The 26,571-nt window shown below is 39.2% G+C and overlaps 1 protein-coding gene across 1 annotated transcript in view; it reads right to left on the reverse strand.

Moving 5' to 3' along the window:
• Nucleotides 1-26,571, reverse strand: part of WDR19 (WD repeat domain 19) — a 101,355-nt gene that overhangs the window by 50,778 nt on the left and 24,006 nt on the right. Inside the window, exons 8-17 of the mRNA XM_029947232.1 lie at nucleotides 25,288-25,400; nucleotides 24,619-24,792; nucleotides 17,400-17,470; nucleotides 16,740-16,912; nucleotides 16,533-16,647; nucleotides 14,957-15,063; nucleotides 14,123-14,245; nucleotides 5,926-6,075; nucleotides 1,001-1,148; nucleotides 668-872 (exon numbers count right to left, since the gene is read on the reverse strand). Coding sequence (XP_029803092.1) covers nucleotides 668-872; nucleotides 1,001-1,148; nucleotides 5,926-6,075; nucleotides 14,123-14,245; nucleotides 14,957-15,063; nucleotides 16,533-16,647; nucleotides 16,740-16,912; nucleotides 17,400-17,470; nucleotides 24,619-24,792; nucleotides 25,288-25,400 — 1,379 coding nt within the window. The remainder of the gene's footprint in view (nucleotides 1-667; nucleotides 873-1,000; nucleotides 1,149-5,925; nucleotides 6,076-14,122; nucleotides 14,246-14,956; nucleotides 15,064-16,532; nucleotides 16,648-16,739; nucleotides 16,913-17,399; nucleotides 17,471-24,618; nucleotides 24,793-25,287; nucleotides 25,401-26,571) is intronic.

Consider the following 26,571-nt stretch of genomic DNA (forward strand, 5'->3'; position numbering starts at 1 on the left):
TTAAATAGGAAGAATAGAGAAGAGAAGGCGGGGGCTCACAAGGTGCTGAGGAACAGCAACATTTAAGAGATGGTCAGAACCACAAAGGAAGACTCAAACAGTCCTAAAAGGTAAGAGGAAAAAGCAGAGAAAAAAAAATCCCAAGGTAGGCAAAACCAAACTTCTTATGATGACATGAAAATACTGTTGAAATAATGAGGTTTAGTAGAACTTCACAATAACTGTGCTATTTGGGTGATGAGAAACCTCTTTGTTCTTTTTTGTTTGTTTATGTTTATTATTGAGACAAAAACAGAGCATGAGTGGGGGAGGGGCAGAGAGAAAAGAAGACCCAGAACCCAAAGCCGGCTCCAGGCTCTGAGCTGTCAGCACAGACCCCAACGCAGGGCTTGAACCCATGAACTATGAGATCATGACCTGAGCTGAAGTCAGATGCTGAACCAACTGAGCCACCCAGGCGCCCCCAAAACCTCTTCGTTCTAAAGGGCTTAGTACAGCAGAACTTCCTTTAGAATTTACCCACATTCTCACATCCATTTTCGGAGGCTCACAACAATCCTGTAAAGTAAACAAGGTAAATGCTATTATGCCCATCTCTTTCAATAGGACTTGACCTTTAAAATCACCAAAGCAAAGGAGAAGCACCAGAGAAGGGTTTGGAGCCCACCTTTTTAGCATTAAAGTCTGTGTCAGCATCTGCCTCAGCTCCTCAGGCGCCACATCTTTGAGACGGTTGAGGAACTTGTGGGTGCTAAGGTAGATGTTGTTTATTTTTCCACTCTGTGTCTGGCAGGTCAACTCTCCGTTATACAATAGCAAAGGTTTATGAGAGAAGGGAACTTTGGTGCCTCCAGCCAAAATCACCTCGGATCCTGTATTTTGAAATAGACATTTTAATGTTAAAAGCGAATATTCAGCACACAAACCAGAAAGGAAGGTTTTAATTTCAGTGTCACGGAAATTTATCTAACAACGATTGTACAAAAAGGTGACTAAGTACCTTGAATCGTGTCCTTGTGAAAGACGTAGGTGTACACCTTATCATCGTCGTAAGCGATAAATACACCTTTATCCATTGGCCAGTTTTCCCACAGGACGCCTTTAATGGTTGGTGAAAAGTCTGGAATCTCATAGGTAGCATCATTGACCTACAAAATCAGATTTACAAATGTGCCCCAAGTCTGTACTTGTTATCGGTTGCCGTGGGGACAGCCTGTATGTGGCCGTGTCTGATGTGGCTTTCCCACCTCATTCAACCCAACAACACTCCAACCACAACAGGAAGGAAAGTTCCCTTTCCGATTCCTGAACTAGACCTGGCTCGGAAAAGAAAAGCCTGTAGTTTATATGGCAAATCAAGGGTTTGGCCTAAAACTTGGTGAACTCAGGAAAAACTGTAAGTCTGGACATAAAGCTTCAGCTTAAGGAGAAAAAAAAAGTCGAAGCTGCTCAAGACAACAGAAACTTAAACTATGAACACACTGGTGGTTTGCAAAATTTTCAGAGCCTGGTATATAGAAATGCTCTTCCTGGAGATCAAAATTATTCATACATTGAAAATCAAGTAAATTTCAGTGGGTCTGTTTTGTTTTAAAAAACTTCTCTATAATGCATCCCAATAAATTGAAAATGTACGATGCGTGACATAAGCTATTGGCCTTGGCAGACAGGCTTATGTAATATCCTGAATGGGAGGCCTCCTCCCTACCCTATTTCCCTCTCAGAATAAGAATCTGGAAGGTTCTTACAGATAATAACCAATACTACAGAGCTGGCTGTCTAAAATAGTAGCCACCATGTCATATCCACGTGCAGCATTTGAACACTGAAATGTGTGTTGTCTGAATTGAGATGAGTGTAAGTGTAAACTATCCACTAGGTCTCAAGGAGCTAGTATGAAAAAGAGGGCAACACATCTCAGTAATTTTTTATATTGATCACACACTGAAATTATAATACTGGGTTCAACTACTAACATGAACTTCACCTGTTTCTTTTTATCTTCTTAAAAAAAAAATTACCTAGTCAGAAATTTAAAATTCTCTGTAGTTCTAATTGTATTTCTATTAGTGTTACTTATCTGGTATTGTGCTAATTAACTACAGATACATTATCTCATTTAATTCTAACCTCACACTGTACAAGATAGGCATTATCATGCCCATTTTGCAGATGGAGAAACTCGGGCACAAAGAAATTTGCCCGAAGTCACACAGCTGCGAAGTTGAAGAGCCAGGATTTGGACCCAGCAGGCGGTCTGGCTCCGGTCTCTGCTTCTAACCGCTATGTTACACTGACCCTTGGTTTGTGTGGATGTGCACACCAGGGCCACTAGACTGGTGGTAGAATTTTTATTTATTTTTTATTTTTTTTAATTCTTAAAAAAATTTTTTTATATAGTTTATTACCAAGTTGGTTTCCATAGAATTTTTTTTGAAGGGTAAACATTTGTTGAGTGCTTATTACATGGCAGACACTGTACTCCAAGCTTTATGCACATCATCCTATTTCGCTTTTACATAACAACCTACAGAGTAGGTACTAGAATCGTACCCATTTTATCATCGGTGAAACTGGGAATCCAATTAAGTGAGAGCTCTGGAGGAAGCCACTCTGGGCTCATACCACAGACACCGTGTTCTGACTGTGCGACCTTGAACAAGTTACTTACCTTTTGTGTGCCTTAGTTTTTTCACCTGTAAAATGGCCAATAATAGGAGTATTTCCCAAGGAGCCTGGCTGGCTCAGTCAGTAGAGCATGCAACTCTTGATCCTGGAGTTACGAGTTTTAGAGCCCCACGCGGGGCGTAAAGTTCACTTAAAAAATAGGAGTATATTTGGGGTTGCTATAAAGATTAAGATAATTGATTTATGTAAGGAGTGTTCTGCACAAAAATATTAGTTGTTATTATTACTAATCTTAACTCCAGGTCTGTTTGTCTGTCTTCAAAATCTGTACACTTGGGGCGCCTGGACGGCTCAGTCAGTTAAGCATCCGGCTTCGGCTCAGTGCATGATCTCACAGTTCGTGGGTTCGAGCTCCGCGTAGGGCTCTGTGCTGACAGCTCAGAGCCTGGATCCGGCTTCAGATTCTGTGTCTCCCTCTCTCTGTCCCTCCCCTGCTCGCTCTCTGCCTCTCTCTCCAAATGAAATAAAGACAAGAAAAATTTTTTTTAAAAAGATGAAGTCTGTACACTTAACTAGTACATTCTACTGCCTCTCTCAAGAGCAACATATTTATGAATTTTCTGTAACATGTCACAGGTCACCCTTCACGGGCTTACAGAGAGTGATGGGGTACAAGGCTGTTTTATTAGGGCATGAGGAAGAAAAATGTCATCTCTCCTCCTTCTACTGTACACCGTAAGTCACTTCCTCACCATGCGCACAGTGAGGAAGAATTGGTTGAATGAATATACATACAAAGGGAACCGGCAGGGAAATGTAAGAACTTTAAAGAGGAAAAGTGGTAGTCCAAATTGTCCCATATTTCAAGTATACAGCACAGGAGCGATGTTTTTCTCAAATTCACTGAAGGTGAGTAGAGAAGTAAGCCGCAGAGTAGCACACCATGACAGGCTGAGTGCTCAAATCAAATCAAATCAAATCAAATCAAATCAAATCAAACACACAGCACTCTGGTCTGGAGTCCGGGGCCTCCCACGGCCTCCTCCTGTGTCCTTGGAGGCGGGAGGTGGGGGGGGGGGGGAGGCCTGCACCACAAGCCTGCCTTTCCCTCTCCTGCCTCACTGGCTTCCTTGTGGAAAGACTGGTGTTATTTAAAAGAGAAATTCGCTCCCGTGGGCACCGCACTCCCCTCGGATATCCTGGCCAACCATGTAACTGTTAACCTCGCAGCGGGATCTTGATCTGGATAAAAGCAACACCCACCCACGGGTCAGATTAGGGAGAGCCTGTGCTCTCAGACAGGGTTTTGTGTGGATTTTGTTTTACCAGGACTTTTTTCTTAACACCTAATGGACTGCAGGTTAAGAGTTGGAAACAGGAGTGGGAATGAGCAGCAACAAGTGAGATAATTCTGGAACGGAGGGGTGTAAGGGTGGTAAAGCAATGAAGAGGCAGGGCTTTGACGAACACCTGCTAAATGGCTACCCACGTGCCCAGTCATGGGTTTGGAAACATCAACTCACTGAAACCTCAAACCAACTCCATGAGGAAAGCCACGTAGCCTCTTTAACGAAAATTATCAAGAAAAGAACTCTAAAAGGAGAAAGAAAAATGCATCAGCCCTTTCTGACTGCTCTTGCTCTTCAGCCTTCCCCTAGCAGCTGAACCCCGTTCTCCTTCAGCTCCTGTCAGATCCCCGATTTACCCGCCTACCCTCCAGGTGCTCCGAGCAGCAGTTTCCACCTGCGGTGAACCCACGTGGGAAGCAAGGCAGCTGGAGCGAGTGCCCTGGTGCAGAAAGGAGGTCTGTACAAGATCAATTTCCTCATCACGTCGAAAGAACTCAAGGTTATCTTTCTATTTATGTCATTTTTCCTCATTGGTTTTGTGAGTGGGAGAGCAATAGGTTGAGTAAGGGCTGGCACATTAGGAATTTTGCTTCGACAATCCAAGCACTCCTGTGGAAACCTGTTCTATTTATCAAAGAAAGAAAAGAAGAGAAAGGAAAAAAATAAAACGATAAAGAGAAAGACAGGAGGGAAAAGAGGGAGAAGGCGGGAAGCCTCAGCATGCGGCCAAGTGTACAGGGAGGCAAAGTCTTCACCGCGTGGCTACTGAGGGGGAGCACAGGCACCAGGGGAACGGCCAGTAAGACGTGTCTGAGAACAGCTGTAGGCTGTGTGGACTGTGGCCAAGGACATACTAAATCATTAACTGGATATCAAGAGTAAATGAAAAATCCAAGTAAATGATGTAAAAACACATTTCCTCTTGCTAATCTATTCCCGAAAAAGTTAAGGATGTGTAAAAATCAGAGTAACTCATTCTAAAAAGGGTCCATCTGTTTTGAATGATCTTATTTAAAAAAATACCTTCCCTTAGTGTTCAGGATCTTTGAGGCAGGATGAAAATCAAGTAAGGGGGGCAGGAAGGAGGACCTGCCCTTTCAACCTTATTGAACACCTGGAGAGAAAGGCTATGTACAGGAAGATATACTGTAATACTGTGTAGTAAATCAGGTTAAAGGGGTAGAGGATATAAGTATTTTCCATTAAAAAAATCTTTCTGGGACTGACACTATGAAAAATTGCAGAATAATGCTTTTGTTTGTTTGTTTCAGATTTTGTTTCAGAGCCAGCCGTGAGTCCCAGGAAAGTGTTCCTAATGTCAGTAGTTGTGGAAATGGATCACAAACATGATAACAAAGTGCCATCACCCTTGAACTGTATAAGAGAAAATGATTTTACATAGGATATATATTAAAAACATTGGGTGTTATATGTAAGTGATAAATTCCTAAATTCTATTCCTGAAATCATTATTACACTATATGTTAACTAACTTGGGTTTAAATTAAAAAAAAAAAAAGACAATACTATGAACAACTATTTCCATCCCTATAAAAAAGGAAAGGAGGATGAAATATATAGAAATAATCACAAAACAGACGCCAGAAGTAGAAAATCTGAATATACTAATAATCATGAAAGAATTAAGTCGATAGTCTAAATTTTCTACCTAGAAAGGCAGATAATTTTAGATTTCACCAAATTCTCAAAAAAAGTTAATCCCTGTCTTTTAATTAACTGTCTTAATCAACTCATTTTAAACATTAGTATAATATTGACTCAAACTGAACAGTGACCATATGAAAATTATAAGCTTTTGTAACTTAAAAACATAGAAGTAATATTCTTAAAATATTGCAAATAAAGTGCATAAAAATTTTAAAAATCATACTTTTCTTTTGTATTGCATTTTAAAAAAATGAGTACTTAAAAAATCTTCCAGACTTACTGGACAGTAGACAAATCCATCACTTTTTTCATCAATGAAAACCAGTCTGGTCCCATTTGCATCAGGAAAAATCTTTTTCACACTGACAGGGTGTCGATAATCATTAACAAATTGCCAGTCTTCAATGTAGAAATACTGAATGACACCAGTCTGAAAAAAAATTCAGTCATAGAAATATAAAGGCTGTCAGAAAAATACTTATAGCACTTAAACATATTTCTTAATTTTAAGAGAAAATATACCATATTTTCATGTAGGAAGACTCTAAAACAACTATTTATATATGTAAAGGTACAGACCCAAGACAGTAAACAAGACTGTGCATGTGATTCAACAATTAGTTCTAACATTCTTAGTGATATTAAAGCATAACTGATTTTCAGATTTTTCTACTTATAGGAAATATATTTACAGTTTAAGAATGCTGAAAATGAACTGAGAGTTGAAGGGGAAGGGGGAGGGGGGAAAAGAGGAGGGCACTTGTGGGGAAGAGCACTGGGTGTTGTATGGAAACCAATTTGACAATAAAATATTATGGAAAAAAAAAGAATAACTTTCAAACTATGTTGTTTTAAAATATTTTGCTGGTAATAGACAAATTTTAAAATTAAATTTAAAATAAAAACAAACCATCTGGTGCAATCAGTGGTACTTTTATATATTAGCAATGAACTGTAGATACCAAAATTTAGAAATATATTACCATTTACAATCTCTCTCAAAAAAAAGAGAGAAATATTTAGGTATAAATTTAACAAAACTTGCACAGGATTTATATGCTAAAAACTATAAAACACTGATAAAAAATTTAAAAAATTCTAAATAAATGGAGAGGTATACTATGTTCATGGGTTGGAAGACATACCATTATAAACATGTTAATTCTTCCCAACTTATATATAGGTTTAACATAATTCCAATAAAAATCTCAAGATTTTTTTAATAAACAAGATTATTTCAAAATTTATATGAAAACTGGAGAACTATAAGAGCTAAGGCAATTTTGAATAAAAAATGAATAAAGTAGAAAAAGTAGTCTAATCAATTTCCAAACTTATTTATTTTTTATTAGCTACAGTAACCAAGACTGTGTAGTATTGTTGAAGGGACAGACACAAAGGTCACTGGGATAGACCCACCCAGATACTCCTAACTGATCCTTTTCCCTTTTTATTTTTAAAAGATGTCTGTACTTTTATTTTAAATAATAGCATTCTGATGTATAAGTCACATACCAAGTAATTCACCCACTTAAAATGTAGAACTCCATGGTGTTTAGCATAATTTACAGGTTGTATAATGCTTGATCACAATTCATTTTAAAACAATTCATCACTTCAAAAAGAAACCCCATTTAGTAGTCTTTCTCATTTTCCCACTCTGCCCACAGTCTTAGAAAGCACTAATCTACTTTCTATCTGTAGATTTGCCTATTCTGCACATGTCATATACATCGTATCTTTTGTGACTGCTTTATTTTACTTTTCAAGGTTCATCTACTTTGTAGTATATATCAGTATTTTATTCCTTTTTATTGCCAAGTAATATTCCATTGTATGGATATGCTATATGTTCATTTATCAGTTGATGGACATTTGGGTTATTTCTATCTTTTAATTATTATAAATAATGTTGCTATGAACACTAGTGTACAAGTTTTATGTGGACATATATCTTCATTTCTCTTGGGTTGAATTCCTAGGTCATAAAATAACTATGTTTAATATCTTATAGAACTGCCCGAGTATTTTCCCAAGCAGTTGCACCATTTTACATCCCCACCAGCAGTGTATAAGAGTTCTAATTCCTCTCCATCCCTCCCAACACTTGTTACTATCTGGCTTTTTGATTATAGCCACCACAGTGGATGTGAAGTGGCAATTTCACATTTAATCTGATGCATTTATTATAAAGAAGTGAAAACTTGTTCATATAAAAAACCTGTGTGTGAATGCTTATGTTCAAAAATTGGAACCAATCCAGATGTCCTTCAGTTGGTGAATCCTTAAACTGGCACATCCATTTCATAGAATGCTACTTAGCAATAAAAAGGAACAAATTATTGACACAGACAATGGCTCAAATGAATCAAATGACAATTTATAGAAATAGAGAACAGATTACAGTTGATCCTTGAACAACACAGGGGTTAAGGATACTGACCACCCTCATAGTAGAAAATCCACAAATAAGTTTTGACTTCCCCCAAACTTAATTACTAACAGCCTACTGTTGACTGGAAGCCTTACCAATAACACAACAGTTGATTAACACATATTCTGTATGTAAATGTCTTATATACTGAATTCTTCCAATAAAGCTAGAGAACATATTACAAAAACCATAAGAAAAAAATACATTTACAGTACTGTACTGCATTTATTGAAAAAAATACACATGTAAGTAGACCTGTACTGTATTTATCAAAAAATATCAACATAGAAGTAGACCCATACAGTTCAAACACCTATTGTTCAAGGTCAAGTGTAACTTTGTTACCAGGGATTAAGGTAGGGGTGAAAGCAGGAAGGAAGTGGATGTGTCTATAAAATAGAAACATGAAGGGATCCTCCTGGTGATAGAATTATTCTGTATCTTGATTATCAATGTTAATATCCTGGTTGTAATATATAATATGTCACCAATGGGGGGAACTCTGGAAAAGAGTATACTGGATCTTCCTGTTTCGTTTCTTGCACGGGATCTCTTTGTATTGTTTCCTACAATTGCCTGTGAATCTACAAGGATCTCAAAATAAAAAGTTTAATTAAAACAGAAACACATAACATCTGGGACTTCTATTCATTCCAAGACAGAGTACCAGACTAGATTTAACTTTCCCGCCCAAACAACCAAAACCAACAGACAAAATCACAAAAAAACAATTTTTAAGATATTGGAATGAGGCACTAAAGAACAGTGATGCCTGAGATTTTGGAAGCAAACCAGGGGAGTCCTGTGATTGCTCCAGTTTTGCTTTGCAAGGGTTGAAGGCAGGGCAAAGGGAGGAGGATGCAGGCAGAGCATGGCTCTCTGAGTTACGGAGATGGAGCTCAGAGTGCGGGGAGCACAGGTGGCTGGACTCTGCAGGGCAGAGGACAAGAGACAAAGAACTTTGGGGTCTACCATGAGTCCTCAGCCAGTAGCATTCGCTGCATGCATGTGAAAAAAACTACAAGGCCATGGAAAGAACCGTCCAAAGAGAATAGAGGGAAGAGAACTGGGAATAGTGGGTATTCCTGATTGCCAGATCAGGGGAAAAAAAAAATCATAGCTAATAGGGTACTGGGTAAAGAATACAGAAAGATCAAAAGTGAGAAATAGCTATAAACTGAGCAGTATTTCACATCTGCCTAAGAAATCAATCATAAAACCAAGACTCAAAAGGGTCAAACTGTTTCTAAGTCAATTAACTGCATCCCAGAGCAAAGCTCAAGAATATTTTTAGGAATACAAAAATATCTAGCACTCCAAAAGGTAAAATTACCAGGTATGCAAAAAAGTAGAAACACATAAACCATAATAAAGAGAGTAATTAATCAGTAAAAACTGACACAGATATTAGAATTAGCAGACAAGGTCATTAAAACATTTCATGTTTTAAAACTATATTTCATGTTTAAAAAATTAAGTAGAGACATGGAAGATTAAAAAAGAAGAAACGTATCTTTTACAGATGAAAATATCATATGTGAATTGAAAAATACACTGGATGAGATTAATGCCCTTATAGAAGAAAGGGCTAAGAACCTTGAAATCCAGTAGTAGAGGGGCACCTCAGTGGCTCAGTCGGTTAAGCTTCCGACTTCAGCTCAGGTCATGATCTCACAGTTTGTGGGTTCAAGCCCCACGTCGGGCTCTGTGCTGACAGCTAGCTCAGAGCCTGGAGACTGCTTCAGATTCTGTGTCTCCCTCTCTCTCTCTCTGTCCCTCCCTTGTTCATACTCTGTTTCAAAAACAAACAAACAAACAAACAAACAAAAGAAATATAGCAGTAGAAACCATCCAATATGAAACAAAGAAAAGAATAAAATAATTTAAAGAGCACAAGTGGTAGGATAGCTTAATGGGTTTGATATGATTGTGTATTTTTTATTATTTGATTTTATATAATTTGTTGACTTCTTATATAAGATTGTTATGTTAGTGGTTTTTAGGTTTTGTACTATACATACAACCTGTTAACAGGCATCTACGGAAGATCTGTAGCTAAAACCATACGCAATGGTCAAGAACAAAACGAAGATACCCCTCTTACCATTCCTGTTCAACAATGAATTGGAATAAAAGGCATCCAGATCAGAAAACAAGTAAAACTACTTTTATTCATAGATGACATGATCATCTATACAGAAAATCCAATAGAATCTAGAAAAAACTACTAGAACTTCTAGTGAACCTAGCCAGGCTGCAGTATACAAGAATAATATACAAAAATCAACTGCATTTCTATATGCTACCAACAAATAATCAGAAATTAAAAATTAAAATGTAATACTATGTGTTAAAAAATGAAAAATGCTAAAATACAAAAAAATATGAAATACTTAGGTACTAATCTGATAAAAGGGGTACTGGTACACAGAAAACTTGAAAACACTAAGATAAATTAAGGAAAACTTCAATAAATGGAAATATGTACCTTGCTCATTGGTGAGTGGAGTTCGTTAAGATGGCGACTGATCCGTGAGTTCAACATGATCCCATTAAAATTCCCAGCAGGCTTTTTGTAAAATTTAACAAGCTTATCATAAAATTCAAATGGGAATGCAAAGTACTGAGAATAGCCAAAACAACTTTGAAAAAGACACATAAAGTTAGAGGGCTAACACTGCCTGATGTTAAGATTTATTATAAAGCTGCAGTAACTAAAATGGTATGATACTGTTATATAGACACACAGATCAATGGAATGAGCAAGTCCAGAAAAAGACCCACTTATTTATGGAAAAATGATTTTTTTAATGTTTATTATTTTTGAGAGGGGGAGGGGCAGAGAACCAGTGACAATCAGAAGCAGCTCCAGGCTCTGAGCTGTCAGCGCAGACCCTGATGCAGGGCTCAAACCCATGAACTATGAGATCATGACCTGGGCTGAAGTTGGCCGCTTAACCGACTGAGCTGCCCAGGTGCCCTTATGGACAATTGATTTTTGACAAAAGCACAAAGATGGTTCAGTGGAAGAAGGGACAGTCTTTTCAACAAATGGTGCTGGACCAATTGGGATATCTATAAACAAAAGATGAACTTTGATCTATACCTCACAGTATAAACAAAAATTAACTCAAAATGGATCACAGAACTAAATATAAAACATAAAGCTATAAAACTTATAGAAGAAAACAGTAGAAAATTCTTGTGACCTTGGGTTAGGCAAAGGTTATTTAGATATGACACCAAAAGCACAATCTATTTAAAAAAATGGTATGTTGGGCTTCGTCAAAATTAAAACATTTTTTTCTCTTTGAAAGACACTGGTAAGAGAATGAAAAGACAACTCATGCAATGGGAGAAAATACTTGTAAAGTATATATCTGATAAAGGACTTAATTCCAGAATATATACGAAAACCCAATTAGGAAATAAACAAAGATATTTGAACAGACACTTCACCAAAGATATACAGAGAGCAAACAAGCACATGAAAAGATGTTCCACATTAGTCCCTTAGGGGGATGCAAATTAAAATCATAATGAGATTTCACTATGCACTTAAGAGTGGCTAAAATTAAAAAGACTGACCATGTCAAATGTTAGTGAGGATGGAGAGGAATTAGAATACTTGCATACTGTTGATGGGAATGTAAAATGGTACAACCAATTAAAAACTTGTTTAATGTTTTTAATTTATTTTTTTAGAGACAGCACAAGCAAGGGAGGGGCAGAGAGAGAGGGAGACACAGAATCCAAAGACAGGCTCCAGGCTCTGAGCTAGCAGTCAGCACAGAGCCTGACGCAGGGCTCGAAGCCACAAACTGCGAGATCATGACCTGAGCCAAAGTTGGACGCTCAACCGAGCCGCCCAGAAGCCTCAAGTACAACCAATTTAGAGAACAGTTTGTCAGCTTCTCGAAAACTTAGAGAGAAACGAGAAAAGAAAGCATATGTCCATGCAAAGACTTGAACTTGAATGTTTACAGCAGCTTTATTTGTAAAGACCCTCTACTGGAAACAATCCAGGCTGGAAACAACCCCAAACTGGAAACAGCTCCAGTGTCCATCGTTAGGTTCATGATTAAGCCAATTATAATAAATGCCACTCCAGCAAGAAAAAGGACTCAATGACTGACACACACAATAGGAAACAAATCTCAAAATAATGGTACTCAATAAAAGAAAGCAGATAGAAAGGAGTACATACTGTATGGTTCCATTTACATAAAACTCTAGAAAACAGAAACTCCTTTATAGTGACAGAGAGCAATCAGTGTGGTGGGACAAGGAGGAGGAGTCATAAAGGGGTATGAGAAAACTCTTGAGCGTGATGAGTATGTTCACTAGTTAGACTGAGTTGATGGAGTTTCACAAGCATATACATGTCAAAACTTACCAAATTGTAGCTTAAAAATGTTTAACGTTTTTATTCATTTTTGAGAGAGAGACAGACAGAAGAGAGAAAGCATGGGTAGGGAAGGGGCAGTGAGAGAGGGAGACACAGAATCCAAAGCAGATTCCAGGCTCTGAACTGTCATCCCAGACCCTGATGTGGGGCTCGAAGTCACGGACTGTAAGATCATGACCTGAGCCGAAGTTGGACGCCTAACCAACTGAACCACCCAGGCGCGCCTCAAATCATAGACTTTTAAATAGTGCAGTTTGTTGTCTATCAAGCATACCTCAATAAAACTTTAAAAAACATAACATATTCAGAATCACTCACGAAAGACTGCGGTAAATGCTGACTTGCTGACAGACCACCACACTCCGAGTTCTTACTTCAGAATGCCGGGTTTTACATCAGGAGATAGTCCCACATCTGTTACAAACTTACTAACCTCTTAAAGTTCAGTGTCCTCGTTTCTAAAGCTTCCCTACTTATTATAGAAAATGAATGAGATAAAATAAGTGAGATCAGGGCTTTATAAACTGTTACATACCATACAAACGTATTATACTTATTATCATTTATCATTTTCCTTACCACTTTACCTGATGCATGAGGCTACCCTACTGGTGTTTGTGACCAAAAAGACTGATCATTTTGGGTCAAACTTAGAGTCTCCCTTATGGCAATAAATGTGTTTTAAGACATGCCCTTTTTATTATTATTTTATTTTATTTTTAATTTTTTTAAAATGTTTTATTTATTTTTGATACAGAGAGAGACAAAGCATGAGAGGGGGAGGGGCAGAGAGAGAAGGAGACACAGAACTGGAAGCAGGCTCCAGGCTCTGAGCTAGCTGTCAGCCCAGAGCCTGATGCAGAGCTCGAACCCACGAACGTGAGATCTGACCTGAGCCGAAGCCGGCCGCTTAACCGACTGAGCCACCCAGGCGCTCCAAGACATGCCCTTTTTAAAATAACAGTTTAATGTGAGAAAATGAAACATCTGAAACAGTGAATTGTTTTTCTAATTACTGTGGAAAACAGTGCCCTTCCTACCATCTTTACTAAATTCTTTTAGAGACTGAACAAGATAACAGATGTGATAGGTTTTGAAAAATCTTTGAAATCTTTTTATAACTATAAAACACTGTTACTATGACTACGTTTTATGTCCGCGTGACTAGTGTAATATTTAGAGGTGTCGGGCACTGGTGGTTCAAAAGACCAGATGGTTGAAGTGGATTCCCAATATACAATTAATTTTACTATTTATTAAATGCCTACTAAATGTAGGCATTGGAGATTTAAGTCGAGTGACGTGTTTTATGTTCATCACCGTATTAAATCCTTAAAGCATCCAGATAAGGACACTGAGCCTTGGGGGGGTGAGGTGGGGTTAAGTAGCAACTAGCAAGTAATAGAGCTGGCGTTTGAGCCCGGATTTTCCAGACTCCAAAGTCTGCTCTTTCTACTCTGCTATCAGAATTGCTTATTCACAAGAGCACTTGATACTAGCAAATCATGCCACCAATGCGCTGTATGTGTCCACCTACTGTATATAATATAATATAATGTGTACAATACACATGTATGTTACAGAATAACAATCAGGAATTCCCCTATGTTCTTCATCAAAGAAGTCACTACGTACATCTGTCCCGTAGATGAGGAAATCACCAGTTAAGGCATGGCATAAAATACGGCACTTATCATCCACCCCGGGGAAGAGTCGAGTCTCACGTTCTTCTTGAGCATCCAGGACCTCACTTTCTATCTAAAACATAAAAGAATAATAATAGCTCATAGATGTATTTGACTAAAGCTGGCCTGTAACAATCTAGGGAGATAGGAGAGAGTCTTCCTAAGTTCGATTAAACACTCAGACTACTGAATGTCTCCCGAGAAAGACACCAGACGGGAGCCACAGCCCGCCAGCAGGGCGGCAGTAAACAACCCCCTGCGGGAACAGGCCCTGCAGCGGGCCCTGCAGTGGCAACAGCTACTGTCTTTGGCTTCCCAGAAGCAAAGAGGCATGAAATAGATGTAGGCAATACCCTTGTTCAGAAGCCCATTATTTGGGGACCTAATACCTTTTGAACAATTTAACAGGCTTGGTTTCAAGGATCCCCCCAGTGACATGCCCAAATACAGAAGTCAATTCATTCCAGCAAGCCCAGGCATATCACGGGCCCGTTAGTTTTCAATTTCCCACAAGTGCAGTTTACCAACAGGATGGATCTGGCCACAGCAATGTTGTGAGTAGCACAGTGGATATTTTGTTAGGTTTCTTGGAAACAGAGCAGGAAAGTTAACTGAGTATCTCATGCAGAAGGGGAAAAGAGTTCTGTTAGTCCCTTTTCCACACCTGGCTTCCTAACGTCCTGACTAAAGTTCTTGATAATACGACATTAGGCTGTTGATCATCATCATTTAAACTGGGTCATCACTAGTCCTGAGGGCTCTGGGACATCAAAATTATCCTTACCAAATGCAGCTGGACTTTGCCTTCAAAAAGTGCAGCAGCATAGTCAGAATGGAGGCAAACGCTGGACACGGTCCCCAGATATTCCACATCTTTCAATTTTTTAACAGCTGTAGCAATAAACACCACACACAAAGATATAAATAAAATTATATAAAGACTTGCAAATAATTTTTAAATGTGTACCTTTTTAAGGGTATTCTGAACCAAAAATTTTTATTTTAGCCATTCTAAAGAAAATCTTAGTTGTCATATAGATTTGCTTTCAGGAATTCCATAGTGGTGCAAGTGAAACCAAGTAAGAGAAAATAAAATCACATGTAAAACAACCAAAAATTATACTTCAGTGACAATAAGCGTAATCGTGTACTCTATTGGAGGATAATTCTCAGGCTCACTCTCCTCCTGAGGGAGATGTGACCCCGCAGTGGGGAGAAGAAAAAGCACGACTCCCTCTGTAAGGATGCAGGTCCGATCCGGGCCCTCACCACCGGGCCGTCCCAGCCTTCCCTGAGCCGGTGGCGGCGCACCTCCACGGCGCACCTCCGTGGTGGAGATGCACCTGGCGGCCATGGGGGGTGGGGGGCGTTCCCCTGCCTGCTGCAGGTTTGATCCAGCCTTCCCCTTTACTTAAAGGGGAAGGCGCCGGCTTCTCCTGAAAGGGCGTGCATTAAAGAGGGACAACTCCTGCGGCGCCCAATCGGGGGAGGCCGCTGATACCTTTGACCTTTCTAGAGGCGGGCCTAGTCACGGCCCACGTGGGGCGTCCTGGGCCCACTCTGATTGGTCAGTGCTCCGGATGGTGTGACTGGCTCCCACAACTGCCAGTATTGATGAGGGGGGCAGGGATTGGATCACTGTACACCTGTCATCATTTCCTGTAACTCCCCCTCCCAAAGGCATAAAAGGCCCTGCCCTGCCTTTGTTTGGGCTCTCTCCACATGGCTGGCGGGTCGGCTGGAGACTGTGAGCCCGAGCTTAAGCTTGTAATAAAGGCCCTTTGCTTTTGCAGGCGTGACTTGGTCTCCCTAGCAGTCTCTGGTGTTTTGTTTTGGGGTGATTTGGGGCAATTTTACAAACTTGGGCACAACACCTCCAGGTGCTAATGGTCACTACTTAATGGATAAGAGGAGGGGGAAGGACCCAACCACTAGACCGGTGAGTGCCTAGGAAAGTCATTGTGCAAAGGTGGAGCACACGTTTTATTTCACTTAGTTTTCCTCATGACCCTCTACACGTGGAAGAATCCTCATTTTCCAAACCAAGGCTCAGAGGGGTAGAGAATTTGTCTACAGTCACTCAGCTCTGAGGAGCGGAAGGGGAATTTGAACTAGGGGCCTACTTCTAAAGGTCACACTCTGCCCACTCTACCATCCTGTGTTCACTGCAAATGTAAAGGATAAATTCCTTCCAAAAATTATGCCAAGTTTTTAGAAGACTCACATAAACACTTAAGCTAAGAAAGAGGCATCTGAAGACAGAGTGGAAGACCTGGTCTTAAAAGAAACTTTCAGTGTTTCCCAAATAATAACAGAAATTACGTGCTGGGTAAGAAAACAACAACCGGATTTAGACTTGCCATTTTCTCCAAGGACATAAAACCAAGCTCGATTATTCATTCCCACGGCCAGGTGATAGAGCCCTACGGCTACGAAGTTGGGTTCCACATCAACGGACACTGTGATAGGCAGCTCCTATAACGCAGAAGAGTAAGAGTAGCAAGTCAGCTGCTCCAACCGTTTTGGTTTTACTGACAAATGGCATCAAAGAAACACTATTTTCATACTCCTTCTACAGGGTTGGCCACAGTGACTTCAAGGAGGGAGGTGAGATATGCGATCTTGGTGCTGCAGGCACCCCCGAGGATGGGAAGCTTGGTCAGGAAAACGTGCAGGGAGCCCCTCTGGGTAGACAGTGCCAGCAATTGGCCGTCGTCTGTCCAGGACAACGTGCCCAACCCTGAAGAAATTGACAGAATAAAGGAGAAGTTAAGAACAAATAATACTGTTGTGGGCAAATGAATACTTTCATTTAAGCTACGGAGACAAAAAGACAAACTTTAAGTGTTTTTTTAAATGGTCTATACAGACTAAAAATCCATTATAGACAAGCATGTGAGCATGAGCATTGATTGAGTCAGTAGTGGCTCAAAGAGAAATTATGTAAGAACTTTATAACTGAAATTGGGATTAAGCTCACTATAAATCTTTAGATCAAAGTGGATTTATAGCTTTGTATAGGAGTAGGCTCTTTTAGGGAACCCTAATGAAGGTTAGAGTCAGGGTTATTTTAGGGAATGCTAATGAAGGTTAGAGTCAGGGTTATTTTAGGGAACTCTAATGAAGAATGTTAATTTTATTCCTCCCACAATGAATGCAAATCATATAAACACACTACTCTGTCATTGCAATAATAATATGTCACTCTGCTTCAGAAAAATCAGTACCTTTATTTTCATCATCCAGGTTGATTATAGCATACATGTCTTTTAGTTCTGCCAAGTCATGAATTTTAATGCTGAAAAATGAAAAAATATGTATATAAATATAAGCATTTAATTGTTTTAGTTCATGAAAAAGTGTAAGCTACAGAGCAGGTCAGTCTTCTCCAGAGAGGGATGTATAGGATAATCCTTTGGGTCAAGGTAAGAAAATAATAGAATTTCTTTAATTACATTTATCTTAAAATTTTTTTCTTTGGGAGGTGGTGGTTGTGCCCAGCTTAATTCTCTGATCTATACTTTCAGGAACAAGGAGATTTAAGTTGCCCCAAAGAAAAATTTGTGTAGGAAAACACTCTACTGAGCAGCATTAATTACTGTAAGAGTTAAAAGGTTTCTCTTATCTGTGTGCTTCCCCAACCCCCCTTAACTCTTTCATACAAGGAGAAATGAGGTATAATAGAAAGACCATTCAATCTGTAATCTAAAGGCATAGGTTGAAAGCTCTGCAAATCTGCAGGCCTATGGGGCACCTGGGTGGTTCAGTTGGTTAAGCGTTTAACTTCAGCTCAGGTCATGATCTCGTGGTTCGTGAGTTCAAGCCCTGCACTGGGCTCTGTGCTGACAGTTCAGAGCTGGAACCCTGCTTCGGATTCTGGTGTGTCCTTCTCTCTTTGCCACCCCCCCAATAGTTCTGCATTTTAAATTTAAGTCTGTGACACTGAATTAACTTTTGATTAAGGTGTGAAGCTTGGTTTCTGGGGTTTTTTTTGCATATGGATATCCAGTTGCTCAGGCACCATTTCTTGGAAAGGTGCTTTTAATTCTATTTAATTACCTTTCTACTTATGAAGAATCAGTTGAGCATATTTGTGTGGGTTTATTTCTGGCTTCTCTATTCTGTTCCATTGACCAATGTGTCTTTTCCTCTGTACATACCACACATCTTGAATACTGCAGCTATAAAGTGAGCTTTAATACAGGTAAGATGATTCCTCTCATTTTATTGTTCTTAAAAAAATTTTTTTTAATGTAGATTTTTTTTGAGAGAGAGACAGAGAGTGACGGGGGCAGGCAGAGAAAGAGGGAGAGAATCCAAAGCAGGTTCCAGGCTCCAAGCTCTCAGCAAAGAGCCCTACGTGGGGCTTGAACTCACAATCTGTGAGATCATGACCTTAGCTGAAGTCGGATGCTTAACCAACTAAGCCATCCAGGTACCTCTTTATTCTTCTTTTTTAAAGACTGCTTTTAGCTATTTTGGGACCCATGATTTTGCATATATACAATTGATTCTTAAACAACATGGGGGTTGGGGGTGCCAAACCCTGTGCAGTTGAAAATTGGTATATAACTTTTGACTCCCCCAAAACTTAATGGCCTACAGTTGACTGGAAGCTGTCTTGATAATATAAGCAGCCTATTAACACACATTTTGTATGTCATATGCATTATATTCTGTATTCTTACAACACTGTTAGCTAGAGAAAGAAGATGTTCCTAAGAAAATCTTAAAGATAAAATACATTTACAGTACTGTATGTATTTTAAAAAATATGCATGCAGGGGGCCCTGGGAGGCTCAGTCAGTTGAGTGTCCAACCCTGGACTTTGGCTCAGCTCATGATCTTATGGTTTGTGTGTTCAAGACCCACATACTCTGTCAGTGAGGAGCCTGCTTGGGATCCCCTCTCTCTCTCTCTCTCTCTCTCTCTCTCTCAAATTAAATAAACAAACTGGGGAAAAAAAATCTGCATGTAAGTAGATCCAGGCAGTTCAAACATCTGTTGTTCTAGGGTCAACTGTATTTTAGCATAAACTTGTCTGTATCTATAAAAAACCATCCTGGGATTCTCATATGAATTTCACTAAACTGATAGATCAATTTGGAGAGAACTGATATCTTCACTATGTTCAGTCTGCCAACCTATGAACTGTTTCTCCATTGCTTTGGTTTCTTTTGATTTCTTCCAGCAGCATACTGAAATTCAACACACAGACCCAGTACATGCTTTGTTAAGTATACATCTAAGCATTTCATGTTCTTTGGAGTGATTAAAAAGTGCATATTTTTTACTTGGTTTCCACAGGTGTGTTGTTAGTATATAGAGATATGACTGATTTTTGTGTGTGGATCTTGCATCCTGCAGCCTTGCTGTGCTCACGTGTTAGTTTCAGTTCTAGGCATTTCCCATTTATAGATTCCTTGAGATTTTCTACATAAGCAATCATTTCATCTGCCAATAGAGATGGTTTTACTTTTCTCTTTTCAACCTGGATGTAGCTTATTTCTTTTTCTTGTCTTAAACTGCAGTGGCCAGAACTTCTAATATTAGGTTGCATTAGAGTAGTGGGAGTGGATAGCCTTGTCTTGTTCCCAGTCTCGGGAGGCAAGCACTCAGTCTTTCACCATGAAATTTGATGTTAGGCTTTTTTGTAGACATTCTTGATCAAGTTGAGGTAATTCCCCTCCATCTTACTGAGAATTTTCATGAATGGGTGTTGGATCTTGTGAAATATTTTGTGTGTGTCAACTGTGATCATATGGTTTTTCTTCAGCAGCAGATATAGTAACTTCACTGAATTTTGAATGTAAATAAGGCTTGCATGCTTGGAATAAATCCCACTTGGTCATGAGGTATATAATTCTTTTTATATAATGCTAACTTCAGTTTGCTAAATTTTGTTGAGGATTTTGTGTCCGAGTTCATGAGAAAGATTGGTCTCTAGTTTTTTTCTTTCTTCCTTCCTTTCTTTCTTTCAATACTTTGATTCTAGTATAAGGGTAATACTGGCCTTATAAGTTAAGAAATGTTCCCTCCTCTTTTATTTTTGGAAGATTTTGTATTAAATCTTTTTTTTTTTTAATTTGGTAGAATCTTTCAGTGAAACCATCTGAGCCTGGAGATTTTTCAGGAGCTTTAAAATTATTATTCAATTTCTTTAAAAGTTACAGGACTAATTCAGATTATCTGTTTCATCTGGGTTGAATTTTGGTAGTTAGCGGTTTTTGAAGAATTTTTCCCGTCTTCTAATTTGTCAAATTTGAGTTGTCTATAGTATTCCTTTGTAATTCTGAAGTTGTAATATTCCTTTATTATCCTTTTAATGGCTTCCAGATCTGTAGTGATATTTCTGTTTCATCCCTGATACTGGTTATCTGTGTCTTTTTATTTTTATCATTCTTGCTAGAAGCTAATCAATTTTTTATCAATTTTGTTAAAAAAAATCTTTTGTTTTTTTCTGATTCTATTTGCAATGTCATCAGTTTTTGCTCTTCATTATTTTATTCCTTCTGCTTTGCCTTTTGTTTGAACATATTTTTCTAGTTTCTTCAAGCAGGAATTTAAATTATTGATCAGAAATTTCAGCTCTATGTATTTTTAACTTTGCTTTGAAATATACTCATGAATTATTTGGAGTAGGTTAATTTCCAAGTGTTCATTGAATTTCCTGTTGTTTTTCTATTATTCCTTGAGGTTTGGGGCGCCTGGGTGGCTCAGTCGGTTGAACAATCAACTCCTGATTTCTTGTCAGGTCAGGATACCAGGGTCAAGGGATTAAATGCCATGTCAGGCTCTGTGGTAAGCATGGAGCCTGCTAGAGATTCCCTCCCTCCCTCCCTCTCCCTCTCTCTCCCTCTCTCTCTCTCTCTCTCTCTCTCTCTCTCTCTCTCCACCTCTGTCACTCTCCCTTGCTCTCACTCTCTAAAATAAAATAAAACTAAATTGGTTGAGGTTTCATGGCCCAGGATATGGACTATCTTGGTCCATGTTCTATGGGTGCATAGAGAAAACATATATTCCATTGTTGGTGGAATATTCAACAGACGTATGTTAAATCTAGTTGGTTCATTGTGCTGTCCAAGTCTTTTAAGAGTTAAGCTCTTTTTCCCATTTTGGCCGCCCCGCAGTTGCTCATATGGTTCTAGTAAAGTCGCTGTGAGTACCCGGGGCTGTACATACTGCAGTTTTGTAAATGTGGACCAACCCCGAAGATTCGGTGTTTTGTATGCAGAGTTGCTAGTACTACCTTGGCCACTTTTTTTATTAAAAACAAATAAATAACAGGAAAAAAAAAAGGAGTTAAGCTAAGCTACTCCGTAGTACTGCTGCCTCAGTATCCATTCTGTTTGGCCAAATGGCCTGTAGTGACCTTAAATTGACACTAGTCCCTCTTTCTTACAAGTGCATGCCCTAGATAGCAGCCTACAGAGTCACAAGCAAATATAAGTTCCTGATGTGACTTCCCCCAAAGCCCTTGTGATCAACAGTCTCCCCTGCCTCCCAGCACCTGTGTGCCTTGTGCTCCCCTAGGATCAGATCTCTGGGGCTTACCCCACTCTTTTAGTTAGAGTTGACCAATCTGGACTTAGACTAGGAACCCTAAAGCAATTTATTCCTGAACCCTATTTTTTTCCATGAACCCTATCAATGGCACATGCCCCTGGTTGTCTCATTTTGTCTGAACTATGCCTTGAACTTTCTGTGAAGCCCCTCAAGACAGGCCAGGTACTTCCTCCTGGTCCTGTGAATAGTAAACTTCTCTCAGTTTATCTTATTGTGTATTGTTGAATGACAGCTCATGACCTGACACTCTGTGCTCTACTTAATAAGTGTCAATATGACACTTTTATTTCCTTGTTGAACTTCTTATTGTTCCACTCTTTATTGAAAGTGGGGCTGTGAAGACTTCCACTATTATTGTGTCTATTTCTCCTTTTAATTCTGCCAGTTTTTACTTCATCTATTTTGAGGCTCTGTTGCTCAGCGCATACTCATTTAGTATTGTTATATGTAATCAATATGCAATCTCTCTCCCCATCCCTGATAATTTTCTTTGCTCTTTGTTTGATACCCATAAAGACATCCAGCTCTCTTTTGGTTAGTGCTTGGATGATCCTTTTCCATCCTTTCACTTTAACCTGGTTATTTCATTACATGATTATACTGAAGTGAGTTTCTTACAGCATATAATAGGGTCATTTAAGAATTCTAATAGTCTATGTCTAATAGGATTGTCATTTACACATTTAATATAGTTAATTGATCTGTCTGAATTTAAATCTACTGTTTTATTATTTTGTTTGTCCTTTTGTTTGTTTCTCCTTTCTTGCCACTTTTAGATTTGAACATTTTTCAGTATTTCATTTTAATTTACCTATTGTATTTTTATATATATCTCTGCATGTTTTTAGTGCTTGCTCTAGATTATAACATACATATTTAATTTCAGTCTCTTTAGAATCAGTATTTTACCACTTCAAATAAGTGTAGAAATTACGTACAACCTCACCCTAGAAATCACATATAACGTCACCCTAGAAATCACGTACAACCTCACCCGAGAAATCACGTACAACCTCACCCTCTTCCCTTTATGCTGCGGTTGTCTTATGTACTGCCTCTTAACATACCGAACACACAGTCAGACAATACAATTTTTGCTTTCAACAGCCACATATATGTTAAAGCTCTCAAAAATATATATTTACCATTTCTGTCATTCTTCCTTCATTCTTGATGTCCTAAATTTCCTGCTGTCATCTGTTCTGTCCCATCTGAAGAACTTCCTTCAGCAATTCTTCTAAGGCAGGTCTGCTAGCAATAAATTATCTTCATTTTTCCTTACCTGAGAATGTTTCCATTTCACTTCATTACTGACCAGGTAATGAATTTCAGCTGACTGTTCTCTCTCAGCCCTTTAAAAAGTTGTGATACTTCATTTTGGCCTCCATGGCTTATGGCGGGAAATCCACTGCTGCTCTTTTGCTGGTTTCTTTGGCTTTAGTTTTTAGCAGTTTGACTATGATGTATCTGAGCTAGGTGTTCTTGGACTTATTTGGAGAATTTTTATAAAGCTGCAACCTTTGCCTCCACCATCTTGGCACTGGCATCTTTTGATTGTCTTTTCCAGGCAAACTGAAACATTGTTGATTCCTTGCACGTCAGGTCACTTCAGGTTCTGAACATTATGTCTGAGACTCTTGCACCTTGTCTAAGTCCCATAGAGAAGGCTAGTTTTTCTTTTTCTTTTTTTTTTTTTTTTTTCAAAGCAGGCAACTGAACCAGTTGGGTTCAGGCCACAAGTACCAACCAGCTTTTCGTGGGTTGTGGTTTCAACATCAGTTCCATTTTCAAAGGCTTTGCAGTGACATTCAGATATGTTCCTGTGTGGCCCACTCTGTGGCCCACAGGACTTGCATTATGATCTGTCCTTTAGTTCAGTTCTCAAAGTCTTCGGTATGTTTAAGATGAGATACACATGTACAGCTCCGGAGTGAAGCAGGGAGGCTTGCTTTCCAGAGCTCCTCCCTCTCCAGGGTCTCCCTGGTGTGTTCGGGTTCCCTGGGGCTCCCGTTTTTGGTCTTCCAGCAGCTAAGCTGGGGCTCTAGTTACCCTGCAGTACCTTGTCCTTCCCACAACTGCCCTATACCTGCGGCCAAGCAAAGGGAGGGCAGGGAGAAAAATAAGTAGCAGGGTTTAGCCCACTTTCCTGGGGCCACCGCCCCTCTAACTGGAGGAAGGTTACCGTCTGTCAGAGCCGGAGGCGTCTGAGGGTCCTTCCTATCAGCGCTGTGGCTGCCACTGCCGTGGTGAGGTTGCTTGGTGGCCGGGGTATGAAAAGAAGAAAGAAAGAGAAAGAAAGGAAACTGGGAAATTCCCCAACTCTTTCTGAGTGTAAGAGGCATTCTTTTTCCTGCAGCGTGAGCCAGAACCAGAGGACTTCTCTCAGAGCTCTCTCATTTAAGCTCTCGTGTCTACTTTTGGATTTTGGCTCCTTGAGTCCTGAGAGGTTGGAAGACGACCAGGAGACTCATTACCGGTTCAGTGGTGCTTCCAATTCTGGTCGTCTTCAATCTGCCTGCTATTTACCTCTCAGAGTCCTTAAATAGCGGTCACATGCATTCTGTCCAGCTTCTTTAGCTGTATCCAGTGAGAGAGACACGCGGAGTGTGCTTACTTCATATCACCTGGAATTACCTACTTCAAGATTGATTTTCAAGCACACTCAATTTTAAGTGTTGTATTTAGTTTACATTTCTCATTTATTTTAGGTTTTGCCCTAAGTGTTAACAGCAGAAGCAGTCTTAGAAACTTTCAATTGCAAACAGGTTTAAGAGTGCAAGAAAGTATGGTTGATAGATTCAGAGTAGCCATCAAAGTTTTGTTGAATATCTTCCATATTCCTTACATGAGCCTTCCTGGGAATATGTGGATATAACTTACCAATTATCACCACACGTAGCAGCTTTATTAAGGGTCTGTGATACTGCAATACTGGTTAGACTGTCTTTGTGGTCACGAGTCTGAAATACCTCTTGACCAATCTCTCGAATATGAGTGGAGATGACCACAAAAATTCCATGTGAAAAGCCAATCATGACATAGCCATCACCATACCTATAGCGACAAAAGCAACAATACATTAAAAGGATGATTAACTATCATTTGCAATATTGTAAATAAGCAAGTATCTTAAAAATAAGGAACTACAGAATCTAGTTTATCAAGGGACAGATAATATGCTAGGTAGGATCACATATTTAATTTTTTTAATATTTATTTTTGAGAGAGAGACAGAGAAGGAGGGAGGGAGAGAGGGCACAAGTGGGAGAGGGACAGAGAGAGGAGACACAGAATCCGAAGCAGGCTCCAGGCTCTGAGCTGTCAGCACAGAGCGCAACATGGGGCTCGAACTCACGAACCATGAGATCATGATCTGAGCCAAAGTCAGTTACTTAAATGACTGACCCATCCACGTGCCCCAAGTTTCACATATTAAATCACAGTTTACAATCCAGGAAATACTACATGTAGAAGTGAAAATGCTACGGGTGAAAATGGAATATAATCAGTAAGGAGAACCCCATGGATGTCTAGGCTTTTTCTACATACCAGCTATAGCAGACAATGTTGCCGTAGTGTGGCTGAAATTCCAGGTCAATCGGACAATCTGGTTCATTCAGATTATAAAGAAACAAAGTTTTCTTGCCGACCACCACGCTGATCTGCCAGAAAAGAGTCAGAGATTGTGCAGATGAATTATTCAGCACTTCCTGAAGACCAATAAGGAAATTCAAATAGCTGAATCTAATTTATGCAAACAATGAGCCAGGTTCACAGTAAATGTTATAACTAATAAGGTAACAATGTGACTTGTACTAATAAAATAAGTAAAAATACATTGTACCAATATATAGTCTGGGAAGGGTCCTTGGCTTTACACATCTCCAACATACCCTTTGAGAAGTACATCAAAACAACTGGGTGGGTTAACTTTTTAAAATTCTCTATGCCTCTCATTAGAGTTCTGTGCAACTCAGGACTGTGAGTCTGACATAATTCCACTGAAACTGAATTCGTACTCAGAGTATAGAGAGTCTTCCATCCTAAGAGGACATTTGAGACACCCTGTGTGGATAATTGAGCTCCATTTTTTATATCACCATTCCTTCCATCACCTGCAGGTCACTGGTCAATGTGGCTAAGATTAGTGTCCCTCCGTTACTCACGTGAGTCAACATTTAATTCTAATTGTCAATGGAGGGCTTAACTGTGTGCGGGAGGGGAAGAATGTGTTACTTATTTGAGCCCATTAAGAGTGATGGATTATTTGACAATAAACTATTATAAAAAAAGTGATGGATTTATATAAGAAGAAAAACACTTTGATATATTTCCTTGATTCTATCAGTTATAAGTCACTATCAAAGAACAGCTTTTTAAGAAATGGGATCATTTCATTTAAAAATATTTGTATTAATTGTGAAAATCACCTGGATTTCAGAATATTAAATGTGGCAGGGAAAATGCATCTAATCTATTAACAAAATAAAAAGTACAATTTCCAGACCTCCGGTCACCATCTCTAATAGAGTGAAAATTAAAAAAAAACAACATATAGAAATCAAGACCTCTCTTTGTGAAGGCACCCTCCCTGTTTTTGCTACCACAAGACTAGGAAGAGCAATGCCGCTGCATGAGGAAGATGTCCTCATTGGCCGTGATACCAGGTAGCTAGTTGCTGCTGGCAGCAGCAAAAGCAACTTCTATACCTAAGAGACTGGAGCCTACACTGATTTAATAAGTGACAGACCATAATTTATTTATCACTATACATTCTGAGTCATCCTAGAAAAGGAAAACATATATTCTACAAAATTATCAAAATAAGTTGGG

The sequence above is a fragment of the Suricata suricatta genome, chromosome 1 (assembly GCF_006229205.1).
Source record: "Suricata suricatta isolate VVHF042 chromosome 1, meerkat_22Aug2017_6uvM2_HiC, whole genome shotgun sequence".
NCBI classification, from domain to species: Eukaryota; Metazoa; Chordata; class Mammalia; order Carnivora; family Herpestidae; genus Suricata; species Suricata suricatta.